Source organism: Lathyrus oleraceus, chromosome 5 (genome assembly GCF_024323335.1).
Source record: "Lathyrus oleraceus cultivar Zhongwan6 chromosome 5, CAAS_Psat_ZW6_1.0, whole genome shotgun sequence".
In the NCBI taxonomy this organism is placed as follows: Eukaryota; Viridiplantae; Streptophyta; class Magnoliopsida; order Fabales; family Fabaceae; genus Lathyrus; species Lathyrus oleraceus.
Window position 1 is genome coordinate 627,006,670 of NC_066583.1, and position 25,569 is coordinate 627,032,238.

At 33.6% G+C, this 25,569-nt stretch overlaps 3 protein-coding genes across 4 annotated transcripts in view; 1 reads left to right on the top strand and 2 right to left on the bottom strand.

Annotated features, from left to right (window-relative positions):
- The window catches only part of LOC127087278 (B-box zinc finger protein 25), a 1,539-nt gene extending 1,238 nt beyond the window's left edge, over nt 1–301 (bottom strand). Inside the window, exon 1 of one of the 2 annotated variants that reach the window (XM_051028152.1) lies at nt 27–301. In XM_051028152.1, coding sequence (XP_050884109.1) covers nt 27–209 — 183 coding nt within the window. In that variant the 5' untranslated portion in view covers nt 210–301. The remainder of the gene's footprint in view (nt 1–26) is intronic. The other variant, XM_051028151.1, reaches the window with a different exon arrangement.
- A 20,221-nt stretch (nt 302–20,522) lies between these two features.
- Nucleotides 20,523–21,959, bottom strand: LOC127083585 (putative leucine-rich repeat receptor-like serine/threonine-protein kinase At2g24130). The gene has a single exon (XM_051023900.1). The coding sequence runs from the start codon at nt 21,851–21,853 to the stop codon at nt 20,606–20,608; it is 1,248 nt and encodes a 415-aa protein (XP_050879857.1). The 5' UTR covers nt 21,854–21,959; the 3' UTR covers nt 20,523–20,605.
- A 1,136-nt stretch (nt 21,960–23,095) lies between these two features.
- On the top strand, nt 23,096–24,969 carry LOC127083586 (protein STRICTOSIDINE SYNTHASE-LIKE 13). The gene is made up of 4 exons (XM_051023901.1): nt 23,096–23,574; nt 23,723–24,007; nt 24,176–24,343; nt 24,462–24,969. Exons 1-4 carry the CDS (start codon nt 23,204–23,206, stop codon nt 24,859–24,861), a joined length of 1,224 nt encoding a protein of 407 aa, XP_050879858.1. The 5' UTR covers nt 23,096–23,203; the 3' UTR covers nt 24,862–24,969.
- Nucleotides 24,970–25,569: the final 600 nt, after the last annotated feature.

A 25,569-nucleotide genomic window follows, 5' to 3' on the forward strand; every position in this document is an offset into this window, starting at 1 on the left:
TGCAACAATGAGGTAGTAATAATTACTTGGCATATGTCACATCTAGGAAGCTTGTTAGAGAGAGATTGCAGAAGAAGCCTCTGATGTTTGCTTGCAAGCTTGTTAGCAGCATGAACTTCAATATCACATTTAGCACACAAAGCAGCTTCATCTGCACAACAAATCATCGTTGCTGGAGCTTTCTCACAAACATCACACTGAATTTTCATATTACTTTTTTCACTCTCTAAGCTCAAGTATAATGGATATATAGTGGTGATACCTTTTATGAGACAGAGAAATATTAAAGCCAAAAATGGAAAATGGTGTTATTTGAAGGGAATGAGTGGATGAGATAAGAAGCTTGAAGGGAACGGTAATGAAAAGAACACGAGTTAGTGGGGACAGTGTTTTCTTTGCCATGTGTTTGTGTGTGGCTGTGAAGTAATCTATGTAAATAAATTAATGAGAAACTATAATGATGTTATGTTCTTGTGGCCATGATTTTTTTCTGTATAATATCATTTGATATTTAACAACAACTAGTTAGATATGTTTGTACTTTTGTCTTGGTTGTCAACATGTTTGCTGTGAACTGCTTTCAAAACAGTTGGATGGAATCAATGATCTTTCACTATATCAAACTTAGGCTATGGTTTTGATTTTAACATATTTTTGAGTGAATGGATATAGGGGGTATTGGTCTTAAAATTCAATGTCATTTGAAATGTATGTATTCAATTATGAGAATAGGTAAATTTGTGATAGTTTAATGTAGTATTCTAACTGATGAAGTGAATCTAAAATAAGTGATTAATTGATGTGTTAAATGTGAATTATGCAATATCTGAAAATGTGTTAAGTTTTAATTCGATGTTGAAAATGTGAATTGTTTATCCCATGGGTGCATTTGTATCATAGATATTAATATAAGTGACTTTAGGAGAAAACAAATTTAGTATCTATCTATAATACAAATGTAAACATGTGATAAATATTTGACTCGGTAAATGGTTAATGGATTGAATGGTCAATGATTTGATTGGCCCGTGGGTGACTTGAATTGTTTGTGAATATCACAGCTTGGTGGTTTTGGCTAGTTGATTCATATGTTAATGTTAAAATATTATAAATATCTTTTATATTAATCAAGAGATACTAAGGTACTAAAAATATACTCTATATTAATATATGATGTTATAAGATGTTTATAATATTTTTTATTCTAAAGTTAATAAGTTGTGTTTTTTTCCGCTAAGGACGTTTTGAATTTCAACGGTTATAAATATGTATCTCTATTATTCTTCTTAAAACAATTTTCATAGTTTGAAAGACAAAGAAATGAGTTACATCCTAGAAAAACTTAGAGAGACAAGGGTATAAATTTCGATTACTGTGTAATTGGAATTTTGGAAATCTTTTAAGGTATTTAGGGGATTGAAAAATACTTTTAAATATTTTGGACTTGTGTGATTCATACATAAAGAGTTGGAGAGATTATCAAACACTTGAATAAAAAATAAAGTTTGTTCTTGTGAACTTGGGTGACTATTTTCTTGTAACTTTTTTGTAACAATTTTTGGAAGTATAGTGAATCAGAGATGTGCTCTTATCCAAGAGTAAATCATTTGATCAAACTGTGTAAACAAGTTATGTGGATCTTGCCTTTTATATTCTTATAAATTGTTGGGTATCTGACTTCACTCTCGACAGATTACAAGATTGCTTGAAGTTATTTATTTTTGCCGTCATTATTCTTTTTTCTCACACATCAAATTTTATGATATGTTTGAACTTTGAATACAATATTTTAAATTATTCTACCATTTTTTCACAAGTAGCACCCACCGTGGGATAAAGGGATTTGTTTACAAGTGAGAACCATGAATTCTAAATGACAGATCGGAAAGGTTTTTTGAGACAACGATTTTGAATTATGAAAACTGAAGATGTAAGAAATATTAACTTAAGAGAAATATATTAAAGTATTGAAGGATGATGCAACAATGCTTGCTCGCCTAAAACAAGCAAAGAAGACTAGGATGGTTGATAAGGTCAGACATGTCGTTATCTTGTGCCTCGAGAATAAATTTTTAAGAAAAGTCTCCAGAAGAAGACTACGACTTTGATGTGGGAAAAACTTGAATCATTATATACGACCAAGTCATCAGATCACATGTTGTGTCATAAACAACAACTCTACTCATCCTGAACGGTATAGAACAAATCTATAGCGGAGCAGTTGACAAAATTTCACAAGATTATTGATGATCTTGAGAATTTTGAGGTGAATATTGATGATGAGGAACATGGGTGATCCTGATTTTTAGAGGCCTAGTACAAATAATAAAAATGGACCCCTAATAAAAAGCTTAGTAATTAATCGAAATATTTAGTTATAAATAATACTAATATTGCTAATTTTTTTAATATATTATTATAAAATAAAATCTAATAATATATATTTTTATAAAAAAAAAACATGAATAATTTAAATTAAGTTTGTCTATCACTTTCTCATTTTCTCGATAATAGGAGAATGTAAGTTATTAGTAGTAATTACATAGAGATAAGTTTTTTAGTTGTGGATAGAGCTACATTAGCACAAGTTGGCGTAGGATTGTTTTCATATTTTTCAATGGGTTTTGAATGCGTGATTAAGATATCACACTACTACAAAAAGTATATATAACAACGCCAACGTTACCACGGTACTTTGAAGGACCGTGGTGACATCTCTAAACTCAGGCGTGTGAATAGGAATTAGTTTGTTATTAGAATAAGAGTTTGTTCCTAGAATAAGGGAAATAAATCAGGAATTGATTTGTTCTCATTAAATGTAATTATTTAGTGTAATTACTTGTATAGCCTTGTAACCTCTATATATTCAAGAAATAACAATGAGAAAGGCAAGAAGCCAATTTTAATGACATGGTATCAGTAGGTTTCGATCAAACCTGTGAGTCTTAGGTTAATCTTGGCTTTATTAAGCGACACCCACTGGGTCGCTCTTGAAATCATCTCGGCATATCTCGGTAATCTCTTCAAGGCTTACGATTGTGATATCTGGTGCTTACAATCGTTTCTCGGATCCGTTCTTGGCAGTGCTTGCAAGTTGCAATTCCGCTACTCCTCGTTTGCAAATCGTGTTCAACTATTCTCGTATCGGTATCGACAACTCTTCTTATTTGGCTTGGTCGTATTTTCATTGCTGTCGGCAAGGTTCTGAAATTGGTATTGAAAGAAAGGAAAACAAACAGTGTCGGCAAGGTTTGTGTGGCTACTGTCCAATTCTATTTTGGCAACGTCAATTTTCTGGATGGCTTAAAAAAAAAAAAACATTGTTATTACGTGAACCTACACGTTTCCAATTTTTTTCAAGTCATATATTTCTTATAAGTAAGGTTGTTTCTATGGCTTCAGAAAAAGAAAAAGATAATTTTTGTGTTCGATTTACCGGCAAAAATTATCCGGCTTGAGAATTTCAGTTCAGAATGTATGTCAAAGGAAAGGGATTATGGAGTCATTTGGACGGTATCTCTATGGCACCGTTACAGACAACCGATTTAGATGCATGGGAAATCAAAGATGCTCAAATTATCACTTGGATTCTTGGTACTATTGATCCTACGATGATTAATAATTTGCGATCTTTTTCCACTGCTCAAGAAATGTGGAACTATTTAAAGCGTATTTACAATCAAGACAATGCAGCCAAACGTTTTCAGTTGGAGCTAGAGATAGCCAATTACAAACAAGGTAATCTGTCAGTTCAGGAATATTATTCCGGTTTTTTAAATTTGTGGACAGAACACTCTGCAATTATACATGTTGATGTTCCCAAGAGTTCTCTTGCGGATGTCCAGGAGGTCTACAACACTAGTAGGCGAGATCAATTTCTTATGAAACTTCGTCCAGAATTTGAAGTTGTCCGAGGTGCTTTGCTCAATAGGAATCCTGTTCCATCCTTGGATACTTGTGTTGGTGAACTTCTTAGGGAGGAACAACGTCTCCTTACTCAAGACACCATGTCTCATGATGTTGTCACATCTGAGCCTGCGACGGTTGCATATGCTGCCCAAAGTAGAGGAAAGGGTCGTGATATGCGACAAGTCCAATGTTTTTCTTGCAAACAATTTGGACATTTGGCTCGTAGCTGCAGTAAGAAATTTTGCAACTATTGCAAACAACAGGGTCATATCATCTCTGACTGTCCCACACGTCCTCCCCGACCAGCACCACGTCCAGCTCAAGCATACCATGCCACTACCAACTCTACAGTTGGTCCTCTCAATACCGGTGCCTCTACTGGTGGTGTTCTACAACCTGAAATGATTCAACAAATGGTACTTTCTGCTCTTTCAGCCTTGGGAATTCAGGGTAAGTCTTCTAATGCTTCTCAACCATGGTTTCTTGATTCTGGTGCATCCAATCACATGACGGGTTCCTCTGAATACTTGCAAAATTTACATTCTTATAATGGTGATCAACAAATTCAAATTGCTGATGGTAATAAACTCTCTATCACTGATGTTGGTGACATAAACTCTAACTTTCGTGACGTGCTTGTATCACCCGGACTTGCTTCTAACTTATTGTCGGTTGGTCAATTGATGGATAACAATTGTAATGTAAATTTTTCTCGTGTTGGTTGTCTTGTGCAGGAGCAGGTGTCGGGGAAGGTGATCGCGAAGGGGCCTAAAGTGGGAAGACTGTTTCCGCTCCAGTTTAGTTTGAGTCATTTATCTTTTGCGTGTAATAGTGTTTTGAACTCTTATGAGGATTGGCATAGAAAATTGGGCCATCCAAATTCTGTTGTTTTGTCTCATTTATTTAAAACTGGTTTGTTGGGAAATAAACATGCTTGTTCTACTTCTATTTCATGTTCTGTTTGCAAATTGGCTAAAAGTAAAACACTTCCTTTTCCGTCAGGTGCTCATCGTGCTTCTACTTGTTTTGAGATGATTCATAGTGATGTGTGGGGAATGTCTCCTGCAGCATCTCATGCTCACTATAAATATTTTGTCACATTTATTGATGATTACAACCGCTTTACTTGGATATACTTTCTTAGATCTAAGTCTGAAGTATTTTCTATGTTTCAGAAGTTTTTGACATATGTTGAAAATCAATTTCAAACAAGTGTTAAAATTTTTAGATCTGACTCGGGAGGTGAGTATATGTCTCATGCATTTCAGGAATACCTTCAACAAAAAGGGATATTGTCTCAACGGTCTTGTCCCAATAACCCTCAACAAAACGGGATAGCAGAGCGAAAGAATCGCCATTTGCTTGATGTAACGCGCACCTTACTTCTTCAAGCTTCTGTGCCATCCCGATTTTGGGTAGAGGCTCTTTCCACAGCTGTATTTTTGATCAATCGCCTTCCTTCTACGGTTATTGATTTTGATTCTCCATTCTTTCGCCTTTTTAAAGTTCAGCCTAATTATAGTGATTTACATACTTTTGGGTGTGTTTGTTTTGTCCACTTACCTCCATTTGAAAGGCATAAGCTTGGAGCGCAGTCTGTTCAATGTGCATTTATGGGATATAGTCATCATCATAAGGGATTTGTGTGTTATGATGTCACTAACCATCGTTTTCGCATTTCTAGGAATGTGACATTTTTTGATAATCAGTTTATGTTTCCCTGTGTTTCTCCTGCCATTCATGATATTGTTACTCTTCCTAAGTTTTCTATTATGCCTCAATCTTTTGAACATTATAAACCAGGTCATGTATATGTCAGAAAACACAGACAACAGGTTCCCACACCCCTTCCCGACGCTGAACCGCCACCTGATCCTGTACCAGTTGAACGACGGCGTTCTGGTCGAATATCTCGCGTACCAGATAGATATTCACCAGACAGGTATGATTCCTCGCATACTTCTTTGACTGCCACATTCTCTAGCATATCTATTTCTTCTTGTTACTCACAGGCTGTTAAAGATGTGCGATGGGTAAAAGCAATGAATGAAGAGCTTCAAGCTCTTCAAGAGAATTTCACATGGGATATTGTCTCTTGTCCTCCTGATGTCAAACCTATAGGTTGCAAATGGGTGTATTCTGTGAAATTGAATTCTGATGGGTCCCTCAACCGTTACAAGGCTCGCTTGGTTGCTTTAGGAAACAAGCAGGAATATGGAATTGATTATGATGAGACATTTGCACCGGTTGCCAAAATGACAACTGTTCGCACGATCATCTCTATAGCTGCTTCTAGTGGGTGGTCTCTTCATCAAATGGATGTGAAGAATGCTTTTCTTCATGGTGACCTGACAGAAGATATTTATATGACTCCACCTCAAGGCTTATTTTCTTCATCTAGAGGCGTGTGCAAACTCAAACGCTCTTTATATGGTTTAAAACAGGCACCTAGAGCATGGTACGAGAAATTCTGCTCCATTCTACTTGGATTCTCCTTTAATCAGAGTCAGTATGATTCCTCATTATTTATTCATAGCACGTCTGCGGGTATTGTTTTGCTTCTTTTATATGTTGATGATATGGTTATTACTGGTTCTGATCATGTTTCTATTCAACGACTTAAGCAACAGTTACAGGCCTCATTTCACATGAAAGATCTGGGTAATTTACATTATTTTCTTGGTCTTGAGGTTCATTCTACATCAAAGGGCATCTTTCTCCATCAACATAAATATGCTACAGATTTGATTTCTATGGCCGGTCTCGAATCGGCTAATCCGGTAGATACTCCTCTTGAGGTTAATGTCAAATATCATCGTGAAAATGGTGATCTTTTGCCTGACCCCTTTTTGTATCGACAACTTGTGGGTAGCCTCAACTACTTGACTATTACTCGCCCTGACATATCTTTTGTTGTTCAACAAGTTAGTCAGTTCATGCATTCTCCTCGCCATCTTCACTTGGCTGCGGTTCGTCGTATCATTCGTTACTTGAAGGGAAGCTCTCATCGTGGTTTATTCTTTCCTACTGGAGTTGCTCCTAAATTGAGTGCTTATAGTGATGCCGATTGGGCAGGGTGTCCTGATACTCGACGATCTGTCACTGGTTGGTGCATGTTTCTTGGCTCTTCGTTGATCTCATGGAAAAGTAAGAAACAAGCGAGAGTCTCTAAATCTTCTACTGAATCTGAGTATCGTGCCATGTCTGCTGCTTGTTCTGAAATAATTTGGCTTCGTGGTCTTTTGGCTGAACTTGGATTTCCTCAAATAGAGCCAACTTCACTTTATGCTGACAATACAAGTGCCATCCAAATCGTAGCAAATCCTATTTTTCATGAACGCACCAAACATATCGAAGTTGATTGTCACTCAATCCGTGACGCATATGATGACCGACTAATATCACTTCCTCATGTCAGTACTCAATTGCAGGTTGCTGATATTCTTACAAAGGCTGTTCCGCGTCCACGTCATCAATTTCTTGTTAGCAAATTGATGCTTATTGACCAGCAGCATCAATTTGAGGGGGGATGTGAATAGGAATTAGTTTGTTATTAGAATAAGAGTTTGTTCCTAGAATAAGGGAAATAAATCAGGAATTGATTTGTTCTCATTAAATGTAATTATTTAGTGTAATTACTTGTATAGCCTTGTAACCTCTATATATTCAAGAAATAACAATGAGAAAGGCAAGAAGCCAATTTTAATGACAAGGCGCCAATATTTTATTTAATTAAAAATTGTTAACATTTTACCACGGTTGTGTAGACCAGCTATGGTGATATCTTTAACCTTTAATGGATTTGAATCTCAGTGTCAACAAATATTTTTGATTTCTTCAATATTTTAGTTGCACCTTTCGTTTTGATTTATTTCTAAATAAAAAATAAAAGTAATATCACTACGGTTGTTTAACCCAGCCATTGTGATATGTTTTTCCTCTTTTTTTTTAAATGCTTAAAAACTGACGGTTTTTTATAATTTCATTAAGTAAATCATATATCACCATGGTTGGTTTAGACGATCGTGGTGGAATGACTTATTCACTTAAAATACATATAGTTGGCATGTCTCTTCAGTTGTCATATTTCATTTCTATTAGTGAAACCATTTTTAACCTTAACATTCACCGTTGAGAAACGACACAATATTCAATCAACTGCATCTTCATCGTTCATTAACGAAACCAAACCCTTTTCAACAAATGTCATATTCATATTCATCTTTCAACCAACTTCATCATTCTAATTGGCTTATGTACCGTCGAGGAGGAAGACAATACCAAATTCATCGATCTTGGCTTAACAACCGTCGAGGAGGAAGACGAAGAATCTGACATTATTTATTTACCTTTTTTTTACTTATTCATCACGTTTACAATATGTAAACATTTTAACCCATGCATCTACTGTAAACTTCAATTGCCATTATATTGATGTTTATATTTTTGTGTTGATGTTGAATGTTTTATGTTTATGTTATTGATATTGAATATTTTTTGTTGTTCTTGTTCTTGAATGTTGTTGTTGTTGAATGTGTATGATCATATTTGTTTGGTTAAGACTGAATTAATGTTTTATTGTTGTTGTTCATGGTTATATGTGAAAATAGTATTATAGGGTTAGATGAAAGAGTTTTTTTGTTTATGTTGTTATTGGTGTTGTTGTTTATATAGTTGTTAGGTTGTTGTTTAATTTGTTTATGTCATTGTGGTTGATGTTTATGTTTCTGCCTTGATGTTGAATGTTTTATGTTTATGTAGTTGTTGAATTAATTTGTATTAGACACAATTGTTTTGTTGTTGTTGTTTATGTTATTGTGGTTGAATGTGTATGAGACACATTTGTTATGTTGTTGTCGTTTATGTTATTGTTGTTGTTGGATGTGTATGATCACATTTGTTTGGTTAAGAGATTGAATTAATATTTTATTGTTGTTTTTGAAGATAAATGACCTCTTCTTCATCTAGTAGGGAAGAAACTTATACTAATGAAACTCGTACAAATGATTCTCAAACTATATATGGAAAACATAAAATAAAGCAAAGAGGTGTCACAATGATGATTAAATTAACAAAAGTTTGCAACTCGAGTAACAAATTGTTGATCGAGTTTAATGATGTATATTCAATAGTTAATGGTCCTTATTCTTCGCTTTTTAAGAGTTATGTTGTGTTCCTTGGATGTAGCAAAGTCATTATATTGATAGATGATTGGAAAGAAGCATCAAAGAATGTGAAAGATAGCATACAAACAGACACAGTGGTATTAATTTTAATTTTTATTGATTTGATATTACTTTGTCTGATTACTAATACATACTTATTGATGTAACTGTAGTTGACGTTTGAGTCTTCCAATAATGATAAGTTTTTTAAAAAAGTGGATCACTTATGCTAGTACGTGTTGAAGGGGTTTTAAGTCAGGGCTCACGCGCGACTACATTAGGGATCCTAAGCATGATCTTGAGTATGGGTGTTCATGGGTACGGGCCAACCTGCGAATCCACTCACCCAATCCAACATAACCCTTATTTTTACCTGACCCAATCATGTATGGGTCCAACTCGAATCAACCCATTCAAACCTATTGGTATTTGGTTCATGTAACAGGTTTGAAGTTTTAAATCCATGAACCCGCGAACCCAACCCATGGATATGTCACACTATTTTTATTCTATTTTATTTATAAATTATCTAACATAATTCTTATAATATATATATATATATATATATATATATATATATATATATATATATATATATATATATATATATATATATATATATATATATTGTAACTAACTGTTTTCTTTTGTTAATTAAAGTATCTTGATTCCAAAAAATAGTATAATTATTTATTTTTTTGGAATCAAAATACTTTAATTAACAAAAGAAAACAGTTAGATACAAAAGGCAATCCATTAGGATACTTCCAAAGCACTATACCTCCAAGAGACTAACTAAGCTATAACATCAATGGTTGGGTTAGACTCCGAGTTAGTTACAAAAGGCGATCCATTGAAATTTTCTTCTCTCCCCCTTCCAAATTGTCCTCCCCTATGCATTTTTTTATTATTTCTTATTTTATTTCTTTTCTTTGACTTATTGTATTTATTTTGATATTTATTTGTTTTTTAATTTTATTTTAGAGTTTAATTATTAGTTGGGTTAAGCTCAATTGATTTTGGGATCTAAACTCTTTTTTTTTCATGTTTGCATCCCATGTCTATATTTTGTATCCATCTCATGATTGTTATTTTTGTTCTTTTGATTTTATAATTTTATTTGTTTAGTATTTGATTTAATCGATTGTTTATTTAATTGATTAGTCGTTAGATATTAATTGTTTGTATTTTTAATTGATAAGTAAAATATTTGGTTATTTGATTTCATTAGGTTTAGTCATTTAGATAGGTAATCCATGTCATATTGCATATGTAAATAATTTTACTAACCTTACCACAATTCCCAATCATTTTCTCCATTCAATTTTAAAATTAACTTCAAACCATTTTTACTAACATTTCATACAAAGACAAAAATACGCTCGATCAAATGCCGAGTCTCTTTTTCACAAATTTCAATTTCAAAACCATCTCCCAAATCAATTCAAAAACTTTCAAAATCGAATCAAGCACTTGATCCAATGTCAGGTGCTTTTCTTCCGCTTAATCAAATGTTTTCTTAATAAATTTCAAACGCTTGATCTAACGTCAAGACGTTTCTACATGCAAAAAAAATTTCTCAATAAAATCAAAAGACAAAGTGACAATCGGTGCACACCTTTTGAATACCTTGGCCTTTCGCCTTAAGATACTCTAATTAAACAAGGACAACAAGTGATAATTGGAATTACATCCTTTTGAATATCATAGGTAAACAAGCGCTAGGAGCACACCTATGTTCAAACGTTTACTAAAAGTCAGCAAAGATTAATTTTCATCAACTTGGATAACAAGTGACAATTTGAAGCACATCCTTTTGAATATATTTGGTAAACAAGCGCTAGTAGCACACCTATGCTTAAATGTTTACTAAAAGTCCATATAAAATCAACTCAACCAATCAAACTTCTTTTTTCCGCCTTTGCACTACTTCGAAAACATTTTCAGAAACAAGTTTGCTTTATCTGTTTCGACACAAAACAAATAAAGACTTTAACCTACAAGAGAGAGCAAGAAGTAAATGTTTAGCCGCTCAAATGCGACCTAAGCATCACTCTCTAAATGAAATCAACCAACCTGTGGTTTTCTACCATGAACTACGAAGCTCTGATTTTCTCATTGCACCATGAGAATACGTAGGCACAAGATTATGAAATCTTTACGAGCACAATAATAAAAAAACTTAGTTTTAGTCCCTTTCTTTTCTTTTTTCTCGCTTCTCACATAATAAGTAGACGATAGAAAACAATTCATGCTAACATTCAATCATAAAACTAACTAAATAGGTCTCGTTGAGTACAATGGATCTGAGGTGTACTAATACATTCCCCTTGCATAACCGACTCCCGAACTCAATCTAATTACGACGACAATTTCCCTTAGCTTTAGCTGGTTTTATTTGATATTTTCTCATTCCTTTGGAACAAATAAAGATCGGTGGTGACTCTGTTGTTATTCCGAGTGTGCGACGCACTAGGGTGTTTTTTCGCGCCGCAATAATGGTTTCTTTCATTGTTACCAATGTGTGCAGCTGGTAGAGGGATTCATGCATAGTGTTTCACAAATCTGGATATTTATCTAACACGATGAAGTGTTTGATAAGCAATCAATACCCGAACCGAAGCTCTGATATCAATTAAAGGTAATGGAAACACAAGAAGGGAGGGGGGGGGGGGGGGGGTTGAATTGGGTTTCAAGAATGAAAACTTTTGCAACCGAAAACAATGAGAAAACTTAGAACAAAAATAATAAACACAATTATATTTATCTTAGTTCACTGTTAACAAAGTTACCTCCAGTCCACCCACCAAAATGATTTAGCCTTATCAAAATGACTTAATTCACTATAACAAAACTTGATTACAACACAAAGACCAACTGTCAATGTCTTCTTGAGTAATTCTGACTAAACCCTAGTTACTCAAGGAAATACAATCACAAAGAATGGGATACAAAATACATTTTAAAAATGCTTCTAAGAAAGTATAATACACAAATGAATTACAAAGCATTTCACACAAAATATATTCTATAAAGAGTATGAAAAAATGTTCCTTGTCTGTATGTTTATTTTCTCTTAAAAATATTCACAGTATGCAATCTTCACGTAATGATATTCTCTTAGAATTCTTAGCACTTGGTTATTATTTCATTCTTCCAAGACTCCTTTTATATAAGCAATGAAAATATTCGTCGGAGGGTATAAGTGGAATACGTAAATGTATATGTATCCTTGCATAACAGTCTGTGAAAATGGGAGACACAATGGTATAATAATATAGATCTTATCCCACAAAATCAGTGTAGTGGAAGGAGTATTTGATCTTGTACTGTGTACTATTTTTTCATGTAAAACCTTTTTTATATTATCTTCAAATATTTAGGGGCTTCTGATTTAGAGGTGATAAAGCATGCATAGAAAAAGAATAAGAGTCTGGTTGAGAGAATCTTTAGAGACTTTATCTTCAGAGTTTGGTGACACGGTTTATTAGAGTTGTTTAAGCGCAAGACTTCATAGCTTGACAATGTCATAAGCTTCAGAGTAATAAAGCATTGGATAGACAATATTCAGAAGCATTGAGTAGAGTAGTCCAGAGCTTGATTATCTTGTATAACACTCATCTCAGAGTCAAAGTGCACTAGGTTCAGAATCTGATGATGTCACATGTCATTCCTTTAGAGTCAGAACTTGTATCTAGTATCTACACACTAAACAAAATCATTAGAATTCACATTTTTTCTCGAAGAGTCTATATTTTGTTATCATCAAAATATAAGGTCAGATACAGAATCAAATCTTGTTCTTACAATATCCGAGTTCCTCGATCAACTCATAAATTGTATTATTTTCCACTAACTAGATATGTTTCTATAGTTTTTTGTCCATTTATTAATTGTACAACTTTGGTAGATATTTAGAATGAAGCATGCCTACAAGAAGTTACTGAGGAATAAACAATGAAAGAATGATTATGCGAAAATAGATAAAAGTGTCAGGAAACACAATACATTATAGAAAAAGTTAGCCAAAACAGTGCAATATGCCATGCACTGAAGGCCATTTAATGGCACATTCCTCTGGAAAAAAATAAGAAAGAGATTAGTCAAAGTATTACAATCCACCATAGTAAGAGAGAGAGAGTCTGCAATATGGTACCTTCTATTGTACAGTTGAAAACTCCTCATGTTGTATTAAGATTGCTCCATTATCTAATTAATCACAATCTCCATGAATACAAAATTTTGATTTTTTACTTAACGAAAAATTAATACAATTGTCATTTATTCCATCAAGAACTATTAATTAATACCTCAACTAATTTTTCACTATTTATTCCATCAAGAACTATTAATTAATACCTCAACTAATTTTTCACTTGAATATTAATTTCTACTAGCTATAGTGATATGTCTATCTGAATAGGAGAGATATGCATATCATTTACTTATGTATAAATTTTTAAATGAATAAATTAGCTTATATAAGGTTGATAATATTTTCATAATTTAAATTTTTTATAGATAGTTTATTGCCTCTAGAGTGTTACTATACGTATGATTTAATTTCTTAACAAATTTCTAAAACCTCCATCAAAATAATAAAATAATTTTCCATAACAATTTTTTGGTTAGTTATTTTTCTTAATTAAGACTAAGTGTTTAATATACATAACTGATTTTTTGAATTCATTGCATCTAAAATACTAATTTTTAGCATCAATGGTTATAAAAAAAATTATATTAACTCATAATAGTTTAAATATGTAGGAGAACTTGAATGATAAAGTATTAGATGAGAAATAATTTCTCAAGAATTAAAAAATAGATGGAGGGTCAAATGAATTAGTTCAAGTACTAAGAGATTTGGGTCATTCAAACAAGTGGTTTGAAATTCAAATAGCTTTTGTGTAAGAAAAAATTGGTTGAAAAAGGAAAAAAAAAACTCCAAATACTTTATTTATTATAATGCATAATTGTATTAAAAATGAATTAAAAAAACTATACATGCTTTTGCTATTGAGTGACATAGAAAAACTCTAGGTAAAAGTATAATATATTTTTTTTTTTTTGCAAATAATAGCTAATTTTCTTGTATGGTAGGTTGTAATGTTTTTACTAACAAGAGTCACACATATGTGAAGATTTTTTATAAATAATCAATTTTTTTTAAAAAATTACAAAAATATTCATAAAATCAAAAAAATTACATAATGGGCAATTTTTGCCCTAGTGTACACATTGGCGCCACCCTAGATGGCGCCTACCCTTAAATTGTAGGGCAAGTCGCCACTAGGAGTGGCGCCTACTCCTATTTTCCTTTTTTTAAAATTTTTTTTTAATATATTTTTAATTATTTTTTTATTTTTTTTAATTTATTTTAAATTTATTAATTTATATTTATTATAAATTATATTAATTTATATTAATACATATATAAAATAATATTATTTACAAGATATATATATATATATATATATATATATATATATATATATATATATATATATATATATAAATTATATATATTAATTTAATTTATAACTAAATAATATTATTTATAAATTATTAAAATATATTAATTTATATACATGTAAATAAATACTATTACGTATATATTTGTAAAATACACAATATATATATATATATATATATATATATATATATATATATATATATATATATATATATATATATATATATATATATATATATATAAAATTTATATATATAATAAACACAATATATTTATATTAAAATAATACACAAGACAAATATTATAAAGTTTAATTAAAATGCATTATTAATTTGGGATTTTTTACATATTATGCGGTCCCTGGTACGATCCGCACGGGGGAGGTCTAACTACTCGTCTAGACGGCTCACGTGGTGGTGGTGCTTCCCTATTCCCACCCCTAGTCGTAACGCGTCCCCTTGCCCTTTGCCGTTGTGGTTGGATCGAAGTCCCTTCAATGTTGTAGGAAAGGCGGGTACCCTCTGCGCCCTCAAAGCTTTGTCTCGGTGGGACAAACTGACTCCTGTTGGGTGCGCCCTCGAAATGTGGCCTTTGGTAGTTGAGGGTTAAATCGGGTTGGCTAAAGAACAATGTCTGTTGTGGTGTATAGTAGTCTTGTTGGTAATCCTCTTGTATACCTGTGTCGGGGCTAAGTGGAGGACTGGAAGAGCCCGGGACATCGTCGTGATGGAAGTGTTGGGATTGGTGTTGGTGGGGGGATTGAGTTTGTGGTAGGTGTTGGGACTGTTGATGATGGTGGGAATGTTGAGGTTGGTGTTGGTAATCTTCATGATATTGGGGTTGAGTTTGTGGTATGTAGTGTTGATTTGGTTGGGGGGTGGACATGTGTTGTGGTGGTTGTTGTTGGTAATACGGTGGTGGTGGTTGTTGTTGGTAATGTGGTGGTGGTTGTTGTTGGTAATATTGTGGTGGTTGTTGTTGTTGGGAATATTGTGGTGGTTGTTGTTGTTGGAAATATGGTTGTTGCATTCGGGGATCGTCCAAATAGAACTGGTCAGACACAATCATTTCTGGATTTGTATTTGCTCTATACCAATCCACATATTCCCTTGTCGACTTCATTTCGTTGGGCGCCACCGGAAATTGTAGAACATAGTGGGCACGCTCTTTACACATTTTATGGAACTCCTTTGCAAATGCCTTCCAATTTTGGGCATACCACTGGTGGCTGACTTTTTTAAGATGCCAAGGTTCCAAAGACATTGGGGGGCCTGAGATTTCTTGATGCATTCTGAATTGCAGTTTGACACGGTCACTTTGGTGCATCTCCACAGTGGTGAACCGCATGATAGCCGTTTTTGCTATCCAAACAGCTGCATCTTCGGGGTTGGGTTGATGTTCCAATCCCAAATATGGTCTCCAAATAAACTGCAAAGAAAATAAATAAATATGTTATTTATTGAGAATGCTTGATATTAATAAATTAGTTAGAAGATGAATGATTTAGTGGTAATACATCTTGTGCTCGGAGACGATCCAAGAGTTGACGATAAAATATTATTTTATTTTTCGGGGTAAGACTGTAATCTAGTCCAGTTGCAATGAACCTAAACAAAAAAAGATAAATAATATTATTTACAAATATTTATAGAATAAATATACAAAATGAAATAACATCATAAATTTACCTAGTTGCGTAGGGGAAGGAGTAGTCGTTAGGATTTTCGGGGGCTAGCCTCGGCAATCTCCACCACCCCCATGTTTGGAGCAAAAAAGCACATCCAGAAAATGTACAGTGGTCATTTTGTGCATTTTTACACAAAGAGCTATATAGGAAAGCCAATACAACAGAACCCCAACTATACGTGCTTATTCTATCTATGTCCTCGAGCAAACTCAAGTACATAAAGTTTATGCTATTTCCCATGCCATGGTGAGACTTATGATGGAATCTTCACATATCATGGCATCTTCATCACAATACAAAATCAAAGCTCACGTGAATGGTGAGACTTATGAATGTGATATGTCTGGCTTCCTATTTAGAAACACCGATTGCACTCGTTTTTGTCTAAATAGAGGAGCTGACTTCTCTTATCTGAAAAAAAAGATTGAGTCCAAACTTAGACAACCTGTGTCCCAATTTTTTTATCAACAACCTTTTTTTTCTGAAAATAACTCAGTCAGGTTTTATAAGTCATTGATTCAAAATGACATGGAGGCACAATACATGTTTCGTAACCATGAGTATTCTGGTTACGATTATATAGTGTTGTACATTGTCTTGGAACAATTTCAACCAACTCAGAATATTCAGTCACAGGTTATTGATCCTGTGGTTGATGACGAACAAGATGTTGAACACCCTGTTGAAGACGATGTGGTTGATGATGCAGAAGACGTGGTTGATGACTTGGTGAACCGTGATTCCGAATACGAAGACGAAGACGAAGACCAAGTACAAATACCTATAGCGCAACGCTACTCACCGCCTGCGCACTTCACAACCCTTAACTTGGGCGAGGATGAGCCCTCGTTAGATATGTTCTACAACCCATATATGAGGTCTGATGAGGAGTTAAAGAAGGGTGACCAATTTCGGACCAAGGAAGAGTGTCTGTTAGCAATAAAAAACTGGCACTTGAAAAACTGTGTTGACTATGATGTTAACAAATCAAACCCTGAAAGATACGTTATTTTATGCAAAAACCCGGAGTGTGGGTATAGATTGATGGCATCGTACAAGAAGAAACATAATGCGTGGATGATAGGGTCCATTTCTCAAGCTCACACTTGCGTCAACACAAACATGGCACAGGATCATCGTAAACTTAGCCATGATATGATCTGCCATTCCATAATACCTCTTGTTGAAGCTAACCCGTCACTCAAGGTCAAAACTATTATCTTCCATTGTGTTGCTGTTTTCAAATATACACCGTCGTACAGAAAGGCTTGGTTAGCGAAAACCAAGGCAATTGAACTGGTATACGGTAATTGGGAGGAATCATACAAACAACTATCGCGCTACCTGGCTGCACTACATTTGTATTCACCTGGGACGGTTTCTATAATGGAGACCTTGCCGGCACAATCCCCTGACGGAACTCGTCTAGAAGGTAATGGAATATTCCATAGACTTTTCTGGGCATTCCGTCCCTGCATCATCGGTTTCACATTTTGCAAGCCGCTTATTCAAGTCGATGGAACTTAGCTGTATGGGAAATACAAAGGATCGTTACTGATGGCGGTCGCACAAGATAGAAATTCTAATATTTTCCCAATAGCCTTTGCATTGGTAGAAGGAGAAACGGCTGCTGCTTGGAGTTTCTTTCTTAAGAATCTCCGAACGCACGTGACTCCACAAGCTGGCATCTGTGTGATTTCTGACAGGCACGCTTCTATAGACAGTGTATACAATAATCCAGCAAATGGTTGGCATGACCCCCCGTCTACGCATGTCTACTGCATCAGGCATATTGCTCAAAATTTTGTGCGGGAGTTCAAAGATAAATTTTGGAAGCAAAATTTGATAAACGCGGGGTATGCATTAAACCAACCTGGATTCCAATACTACCGTCGGGAAATAGTGTTGGCAAATTCTGATGCAGAGAGGTGGATCGATAATATTGACAGAGCAAAATGGACTAGGTCATACGACGATGGGGTGAGGTGGGGCCACATGACAACAAATCTTGTGGAATCAATGAACGACGTCTTTAAGGGCACACGTAACCTCCCGGTAACCGCTTTGGTGAGTGCGACCTATTTTCGGATGGCAACGTTGTTCGTAACAAGAGGCAAGCGCTGGAATGCAGTGTTACAGACGAGTCAAGTATATAGTGATGCCTGCATGAAGTTTATGAGGCAGGAATCTGCCAAAGCCAGCAACCATCGGGTTACGGAATTCGACATCCATGGCCACACTTTTAGTGTCAAGGAAACAATTGACCACAACCAGGGGCTGCCCAGACAAGAGTATAAGGTCCTAATACCAGACTGTTGGTGCGACTGTGGTCAATTTCAGGCCCATCGTATGCCTTGTTCCCATGTCATTGCAGCGTGTTCACACACCCACTTCGATGCATTGTCGCTAGTGTCTCCCATCTACAAAGTTGCAACATTGCTAAATGTATACAACAATCCCTTTCCGATGGTAGCATTGGAGGCATATTGGCCAGAGTATGACGGGGAAATTGTTTGGCACAACGATTCGATGCGGCGGAATAAAAGTGGTCGCCCAAACAGCATGCGCATTAGAACTGAAATGGACGTCGCAGAGAAAATGCAGAGGAAGTGTAGCATATGTCGACAACTGGGGCATAATAAGAACAAATGTCCATATCGTGGATCTAGTTCCACAACATAGTTTTCATATTCATAACTCTGTGTACCAATGCTATTTATCAATAAAGTTTACTTTTTATTCCAAATAGAAGATGACATTGGAACAACAAACACAAACATCTAACATTAGAACAACAAATACTAAAAGAAAAACAAATACTGAAACAAGAACAAGTACTAAAACAAGAACAAGTACTAGAACAATAACAAATACAAGAACAACAACACAAACAACCATTAAAATCTAGGAAATTACAACAGTTAACACTATGTCATCTGATCCATGCATCATTTGGATGCAATCAATGTCGCTTTCAACTTCAACCCACCAACATACCGTTTCTCCAGTTTCAAATGAGAACCTTCTTCTAAGCCTCTCAATCCTTCTGATGACTTCACCAGGTTGGTAATCTCCCTCTAACCAAGACATCAAGGACCTTTTTAGTTGGTCCAACGAACGGATGTTCCAAAATTTCATCTCCATTGGGGGTTTGACAGGCGAGAAAATAACATGCCCATCCCTTTTTAAGATTACTGGTTCAGGATCTGGCCGCTTTGATGATGTTCGCTGCCATGATGACGGTCTAGGGGATGCCATGAACTCAACTTGATAGAGAAAGTGATAGGAAAAAGTGGTGAAGAAAATGCAAGGAAATAACACTTTATTTATAGGAAAAAATCTAGGTTGTACACCAATGTACTTAACCCTAATTAGTGTCGCACTTGATTAATTTGTCTTAGGGAGAATTAGGGTTTGAATTAGGTCATAACTACCAAACCCTAATTATAACCGATCAATAAACCCTAATTATAATTGATTAATTAACCCTAATTCTCCCAAAAATTTATAAATAATATTATTTAGTTATAAATTAAATTAATATATATAAATTAATATATATATATATATATATATATATATATATATCTTGTAAATAATATTATATATATATATATATATATATATATATATATATATATGTATTAATATAAATTAATATAATTTATAATAAATATAAATTAATAAATTTAAAATAAGTTAAAAAAAATTTAAAAAAATTTAAAAAATAATTAAAAACATATTTAAAAAAAGCAAAAAAAAAGAAAAGGAAATAGGAGTAGGCGCCACTCCTAGTGGCGACTTGCCCTCCTTTTAAGGGTAGGCACCATCTAGGATGGCGCAAATGTGGACATTAGGGCACAAAAGTGCCCATTTATGTAATTTTTTTGATTTTATGGATATTTTTGTAATTTTTTTAAAAATGGATTATTTATAAAAAATCTTCCCACATATGTTACCATTATATATTTGGAATTGTTCAACCTCGTTATTGCATAAGGCACAGTTTCTTTTATTATATTATTATTATACAAATATTTCAATGACATATAATCATCTTTATTATTTTATTTTCAAACTTAAATGAGGTCTTGGAGTTGACTCCGGTATAACTTTTCAATTTTAATTCTAAAGAGTTTCTACAATGTAATTTATCTCTTGCATTCAAAATATGATTCAATAAATAATATAATTTTTAAATTATAACAAAATTAAAAATGAACATATTAAAAGTAAATTATCTTTAAAAAGAAAAAATCTACATATATTTCTCCCATAATTAATTTTTTATTTATTTAGATGTAACTAATATACTAAGAATATCATTAGAATAAACAAACCCTCAACTTGCTTCTTCTTGTTGAATGATTTTCATATGGTGTGTTGGCCAAGACATTCTGTTTCTGGTCTTTGTCCTCCACGACAGAGAGTAACATTTGTTGGGCACTTGAGACAGTTGTTTCCAAGACTTACTTTAACATTTGTTGTTGTGTGAGTAAACTCTAACGGAAGTTTTCCCGTAAGAAAATTATGATCCAAGTACAATTGTCTCCATAATGTTCTTAGTTTTTGTCCATATTCTTTTGGAATAAGGCCATGAAATTGATTATTTGATAAATTTATTATAGTCAAGTTTGTGAAACTCACCAAATTTATAGGCAAATTACCCCTCAAATTGTTTCCTTGAGCCTCAAGCAAGTGAAGTTGCGGCCGTTGTCCGGAATAGTTAATAACATCCATTGATGTGAATCTGTTAAAAGAAACATTAAGGTGAATAACTCGTCTTAATGAAAGAATGTCTCTTTCTATAGCACCTGAAAGTCTATTATTACTTATATCTAACCATCTAAGGTGTATGAGATTCTTTAGAGAGGTCATGTGTCCTGAAAATATATTATGGCTAAAATAAACATTTCTTAAACTCACTGGAAGATTTGGTAGATCACCAAAAAATTGGTTGAAACTAATGTCTAGTGTGTCCAATTGCCATAACCCGGTGAGGTTATGGATTCTACCTGAAAGGTTATTGTCTGATAAACTCAAGTATGTTAATCTTCTCAAACTTGTCATATCATAAGGGATTGTGCCTGAAAACCTATTCATTGAAAGGTCAATATATTCAAGTTTCTTAAGTTCACCGATTTCTTGCGGAATGACGCCGGTGAAAAAGTTATCTGATACCGAGAGTCTAGTGAGTTTTCTCAAATTTCCAATGGTTTCTGGTATTGGTCCTCTAAACTTGTTATTGTTGATATTTAAGATTGTTAGCTCTGTTAAGTTTCCAATAGCTGGTGTTAAGAATCCTTCATAACCAATTCCATCAAGATCAATTGCTGTTATTCTACTAGAGGAGTTGTCCAAAGGCAAATCACATAATATTCCAAGAAATTGGGGACCCTTGCTTTCACAGGGGTCAACTCTGAAGTCCCAACTATGAATATAAGAATATGGAGCAACTGAATTAGGATCAATGGCATGTGTTATTTCACGAAGGGAATTAATGTCACTTTTGAGAGTTAATGAGTGGGTTTGTGATGGTATAAGACATAAAGTTGCTATTATTATTGATAAAAGAGAATTAAGAGATGAAACAAAATTAGTAGCTATTCTTTTCACCATGTTGTTTTGGTTCTGATTTGTGATATGTTGTTTGTTGTCATGAATTTCCAAATGCTCTTTTATAAGATTCTCATGGTATATGATTCAAAAAAAAAATATTATATAAGTGAAGTCTTTAGACATGCCAAGAACTCAAACTACCTAAATACAAGACCTTAAAGATTAAGCAAATGAACTTACTATGCTTGGACAAAACTATTTTGGTCTTGGTGGTTTATTTTGAACACTCTTTGCAATGAATGGTTTTCTTGAAAATATAAAACCATGCGATTTTTCTACAAGCAAATGTTGGTTTACAAAAGAAGTTGTGGAATGCAATCAACATGCACAACAAAAAACAACCTAACTCATAACTTCAATATATTGTTTGGTTAATTGGGAAGTATGATAAAAGAAATGACTGTAATTAAAGGAATGATAAAAAATGTGTTTCCCCCATTTTATTATCTCAAAGTAGTACAAAATAAAACTATAATCAATTTATTTAAAACTATTGAATAAAATTGTATGTTTAATTATAATATTATAATATCATTTATTTGATCTTAATTTTCTTATTACAAGACTGATAAAAAAAGAGAAAAATAATTAATTGCGAAAACATGCTTAATGCTTAATTTGTCTAGGTTTGTGAATGAAGGTTTTTTTAAGAAGAATTTTTCATTTTTAATCGTTTTTTAAATATCCTATTGTGGCATAAGTTTTTATTTTATTTTGCAAATCTTCAATTTTTTCCTCCGTCACTTTATATTCAAGAAACAATTATTAGCTAATATTTTATTTTTGTTCTTTACACTTTCTCTCGTATCAAACACATAAAAATTACCTCACTTTATATATCCAAGAAAAATTACTAGAAAATGTTTTTATGTTAAGTGAATGTACCTACTAAACTTGGATACAAATCTTTTAATTTTAATGGTTCATTTTGAAGACTCTTTGTATTGAATGGTTTTTTTTTAAATGGAGTCATGATTTATTTTACAAGCAAATGTTATTTTTCAAATAAAATCATATAATGTAATTATCATGAACAAAAAATAAATTAATTTCAACTTTAACATATTTTTTAAGAAAGAAGAGGAAAGTTATGACAAGAGAATATTTATAAAATCAAATAAAACACAAATGCTATCATGAGCAATGCATGCTTTCGACTTGCACAACAATAAACAACCTAATCACAACCTTATATGTTGTCATGAGTAACACATGCTTTGAAAATCTTTCAAATAAAAGCTTTTCCAAGTTAAGTACTTCTAGTTCTACTCGCTAGTTATACCCTAAACACATATTTCCACATTCTCAATTTCGATATTGAATTCACATATTCAAAACTAATTTTCATGCATGGAGAAGAGAAACTTACTAAAAGATGAAACGTTTCTTCAACACCCTTATATTCTTTCTATTCTTCTAATTTTGAGTTTTCTTGTGATGGACCCTTTTCATATGGGTCCAGTATCAGAACATGAATTTAGACCAGTGAAACATGACATTGCACCGTATAAACAAGTCATGAAAAATTGGCCTAGGGATAACATGAGTAGACTAGGAACTCATGGAAAATTAGAATTTGAAAATCAAGTATTTGGACCCGAGTCACTAGAGTTCGATATCATGGGTCGTGGCCCTTACACCGGTTTAGCCGATGGTCGTGTTGTTCGATGGATGGGGGAAGAACATGGTTGGGAAACATTTGCCATTGTCACATCAAATTGGTAAGTATTATAGTTTTTTTTTAGATTGTTTAAACATAGTTTGAAAGTCACAATTCCTCTGACCGTTTGAATGTGTTCTACAAGAATATATGTTAATAGTTTTGTCTATATGTCTTTTCATTCTAATTACAAATTTTATTTTTTGAAGGACTGAAAAAATTTGCATGAGAGGAAATGATTCAACGACATCAAAGCAATGGAAGCATGAGAAAACATGTGGGCGTCCTCTTGGCTTGAGATTTGACCAAAAGAGTGGATATCTATACATAGCAGATGCATATTATGGCCTTCTTATGGTTGGACCAAATGGAGGATTAGCTACACCATTGGCAACCCATATTGAAGGGAAACCTATTCTCTTTGCAAATGACCTTGACATTCATAAGAATGGATCCATCTTCTTCACAGACACAAGCAAAAGATACAATCGAGTGTAACTTTTTCTATTTATATTTATGCATATTATTATGTATTTATTTAGATTTCAAACTCCTTGGAGTCAGAAATCCCTCGCATTCATGCATCTAGGTCATCGGATCTTGATTCAATGGTCATTGATTGATATGACTTTTAGTATTTATGATGTGTCTATTGTTTGCAGTGCACACTTTTTTATATTATTGGAAGGAGAAGCAACAGGTAGGCTCCTAAGATATGATCCTCCAACCAAAACAACCTCAGTTGTCCTAGATGGTCTTGCTTTTCCTAATGGAGTGCAATTTTCTAAAGATCAATCATTCCTCCTCTTTACTGAAACCACCAATTGCAGGTTCTTACTACTTAAATTAAAAATCTCTATTCAACATGAAATTCAACCTCGACAACTTATAGAGGATCTTATGTTTGATTAACTAATAATTAATTATTTAAATTTTTTTTAATGACAGACTAATGAAGCTTTGGATCGAAGGTTCTAAATCCGGAATGCTAGAAAATATAGCCGACCTTCCGGGATTTCCGGATAACGTAAGAATAAATGAAAAAGGACAATTTTGGGTGGCAATAGATTGTTGTCGCACTGGAGCTCAAGAAGTTTTGAGTAACAATCCATGGTTGAGGAGTATTTACTTTCGCTTGCCTATAAGGATGAGCATATTGGCAAAAGTGATGGGGATGAAAATGTACACTTTAATTACACTTCTAGACGATAAAGGAAAAATTCTTGAAGTGCTTGAAGATCGAGAAGGCCAAGTGATGAAATTGGTAAGCGAAGTTAAAGAGATAAAGGGGAAGCTTTGGATTGGAACCGTAGCTCATAACTACATCTCAACTTTACCTTACCCTTGAAAAAAATTATCAAGCATTGAATTGAATTTCTCTTTGTCCACATTTCTTGTATCTTTGATTAAAATTTATTTTTTAGTAAAATTAAGTTAAATGGTAAAATTGCTTAACTTGTATCCGTGTAACAATATTTTAGTTAATTAAATAATTTTTTCACTCCATGCTCCATAAAATAAAAACTATTGTATTATGTTTTTGTGTAAATCGCATGTTTTTTTTATTGTGTTGGGAAAGTGAGTGTTCGCCATTGTAGTTCCACGTGATTAGATTGATTAATCAATACAATTATACCTAGATAATTCTGTTATAAATTCAATGTCCATGTGTCTGTTTTAAAATGATAAGAAAAGTGGAATGAAATAAATGTCAATAAATGTAAGGAAAGTAGTCTCACGCAGAAAGATTTACTTACATTCAGAGCCTTTATAAAGAGTTGAGAACATTAACTCAACAAAAGGACAAAAGAGGATAAAATGCCATTTGGACAAATGTGGTGGTCCCAAGCATTATGCCACTTGTCTCCTCCATACACCCCTCGTCGGTGTCGTCGGCTCCGGGACCGGGTCCGAAGGTATAGAAGCGCTAGTGGCAACTTGTAGCCGGAACTTGAGCACTTATGCACGACGCATCAGAGCAATTGGGCTACTCATAACGTTATGAGGCGACGCTGGTGATTGTTACTCACGACTTTATGAGGTGGCGCCGGTAGTG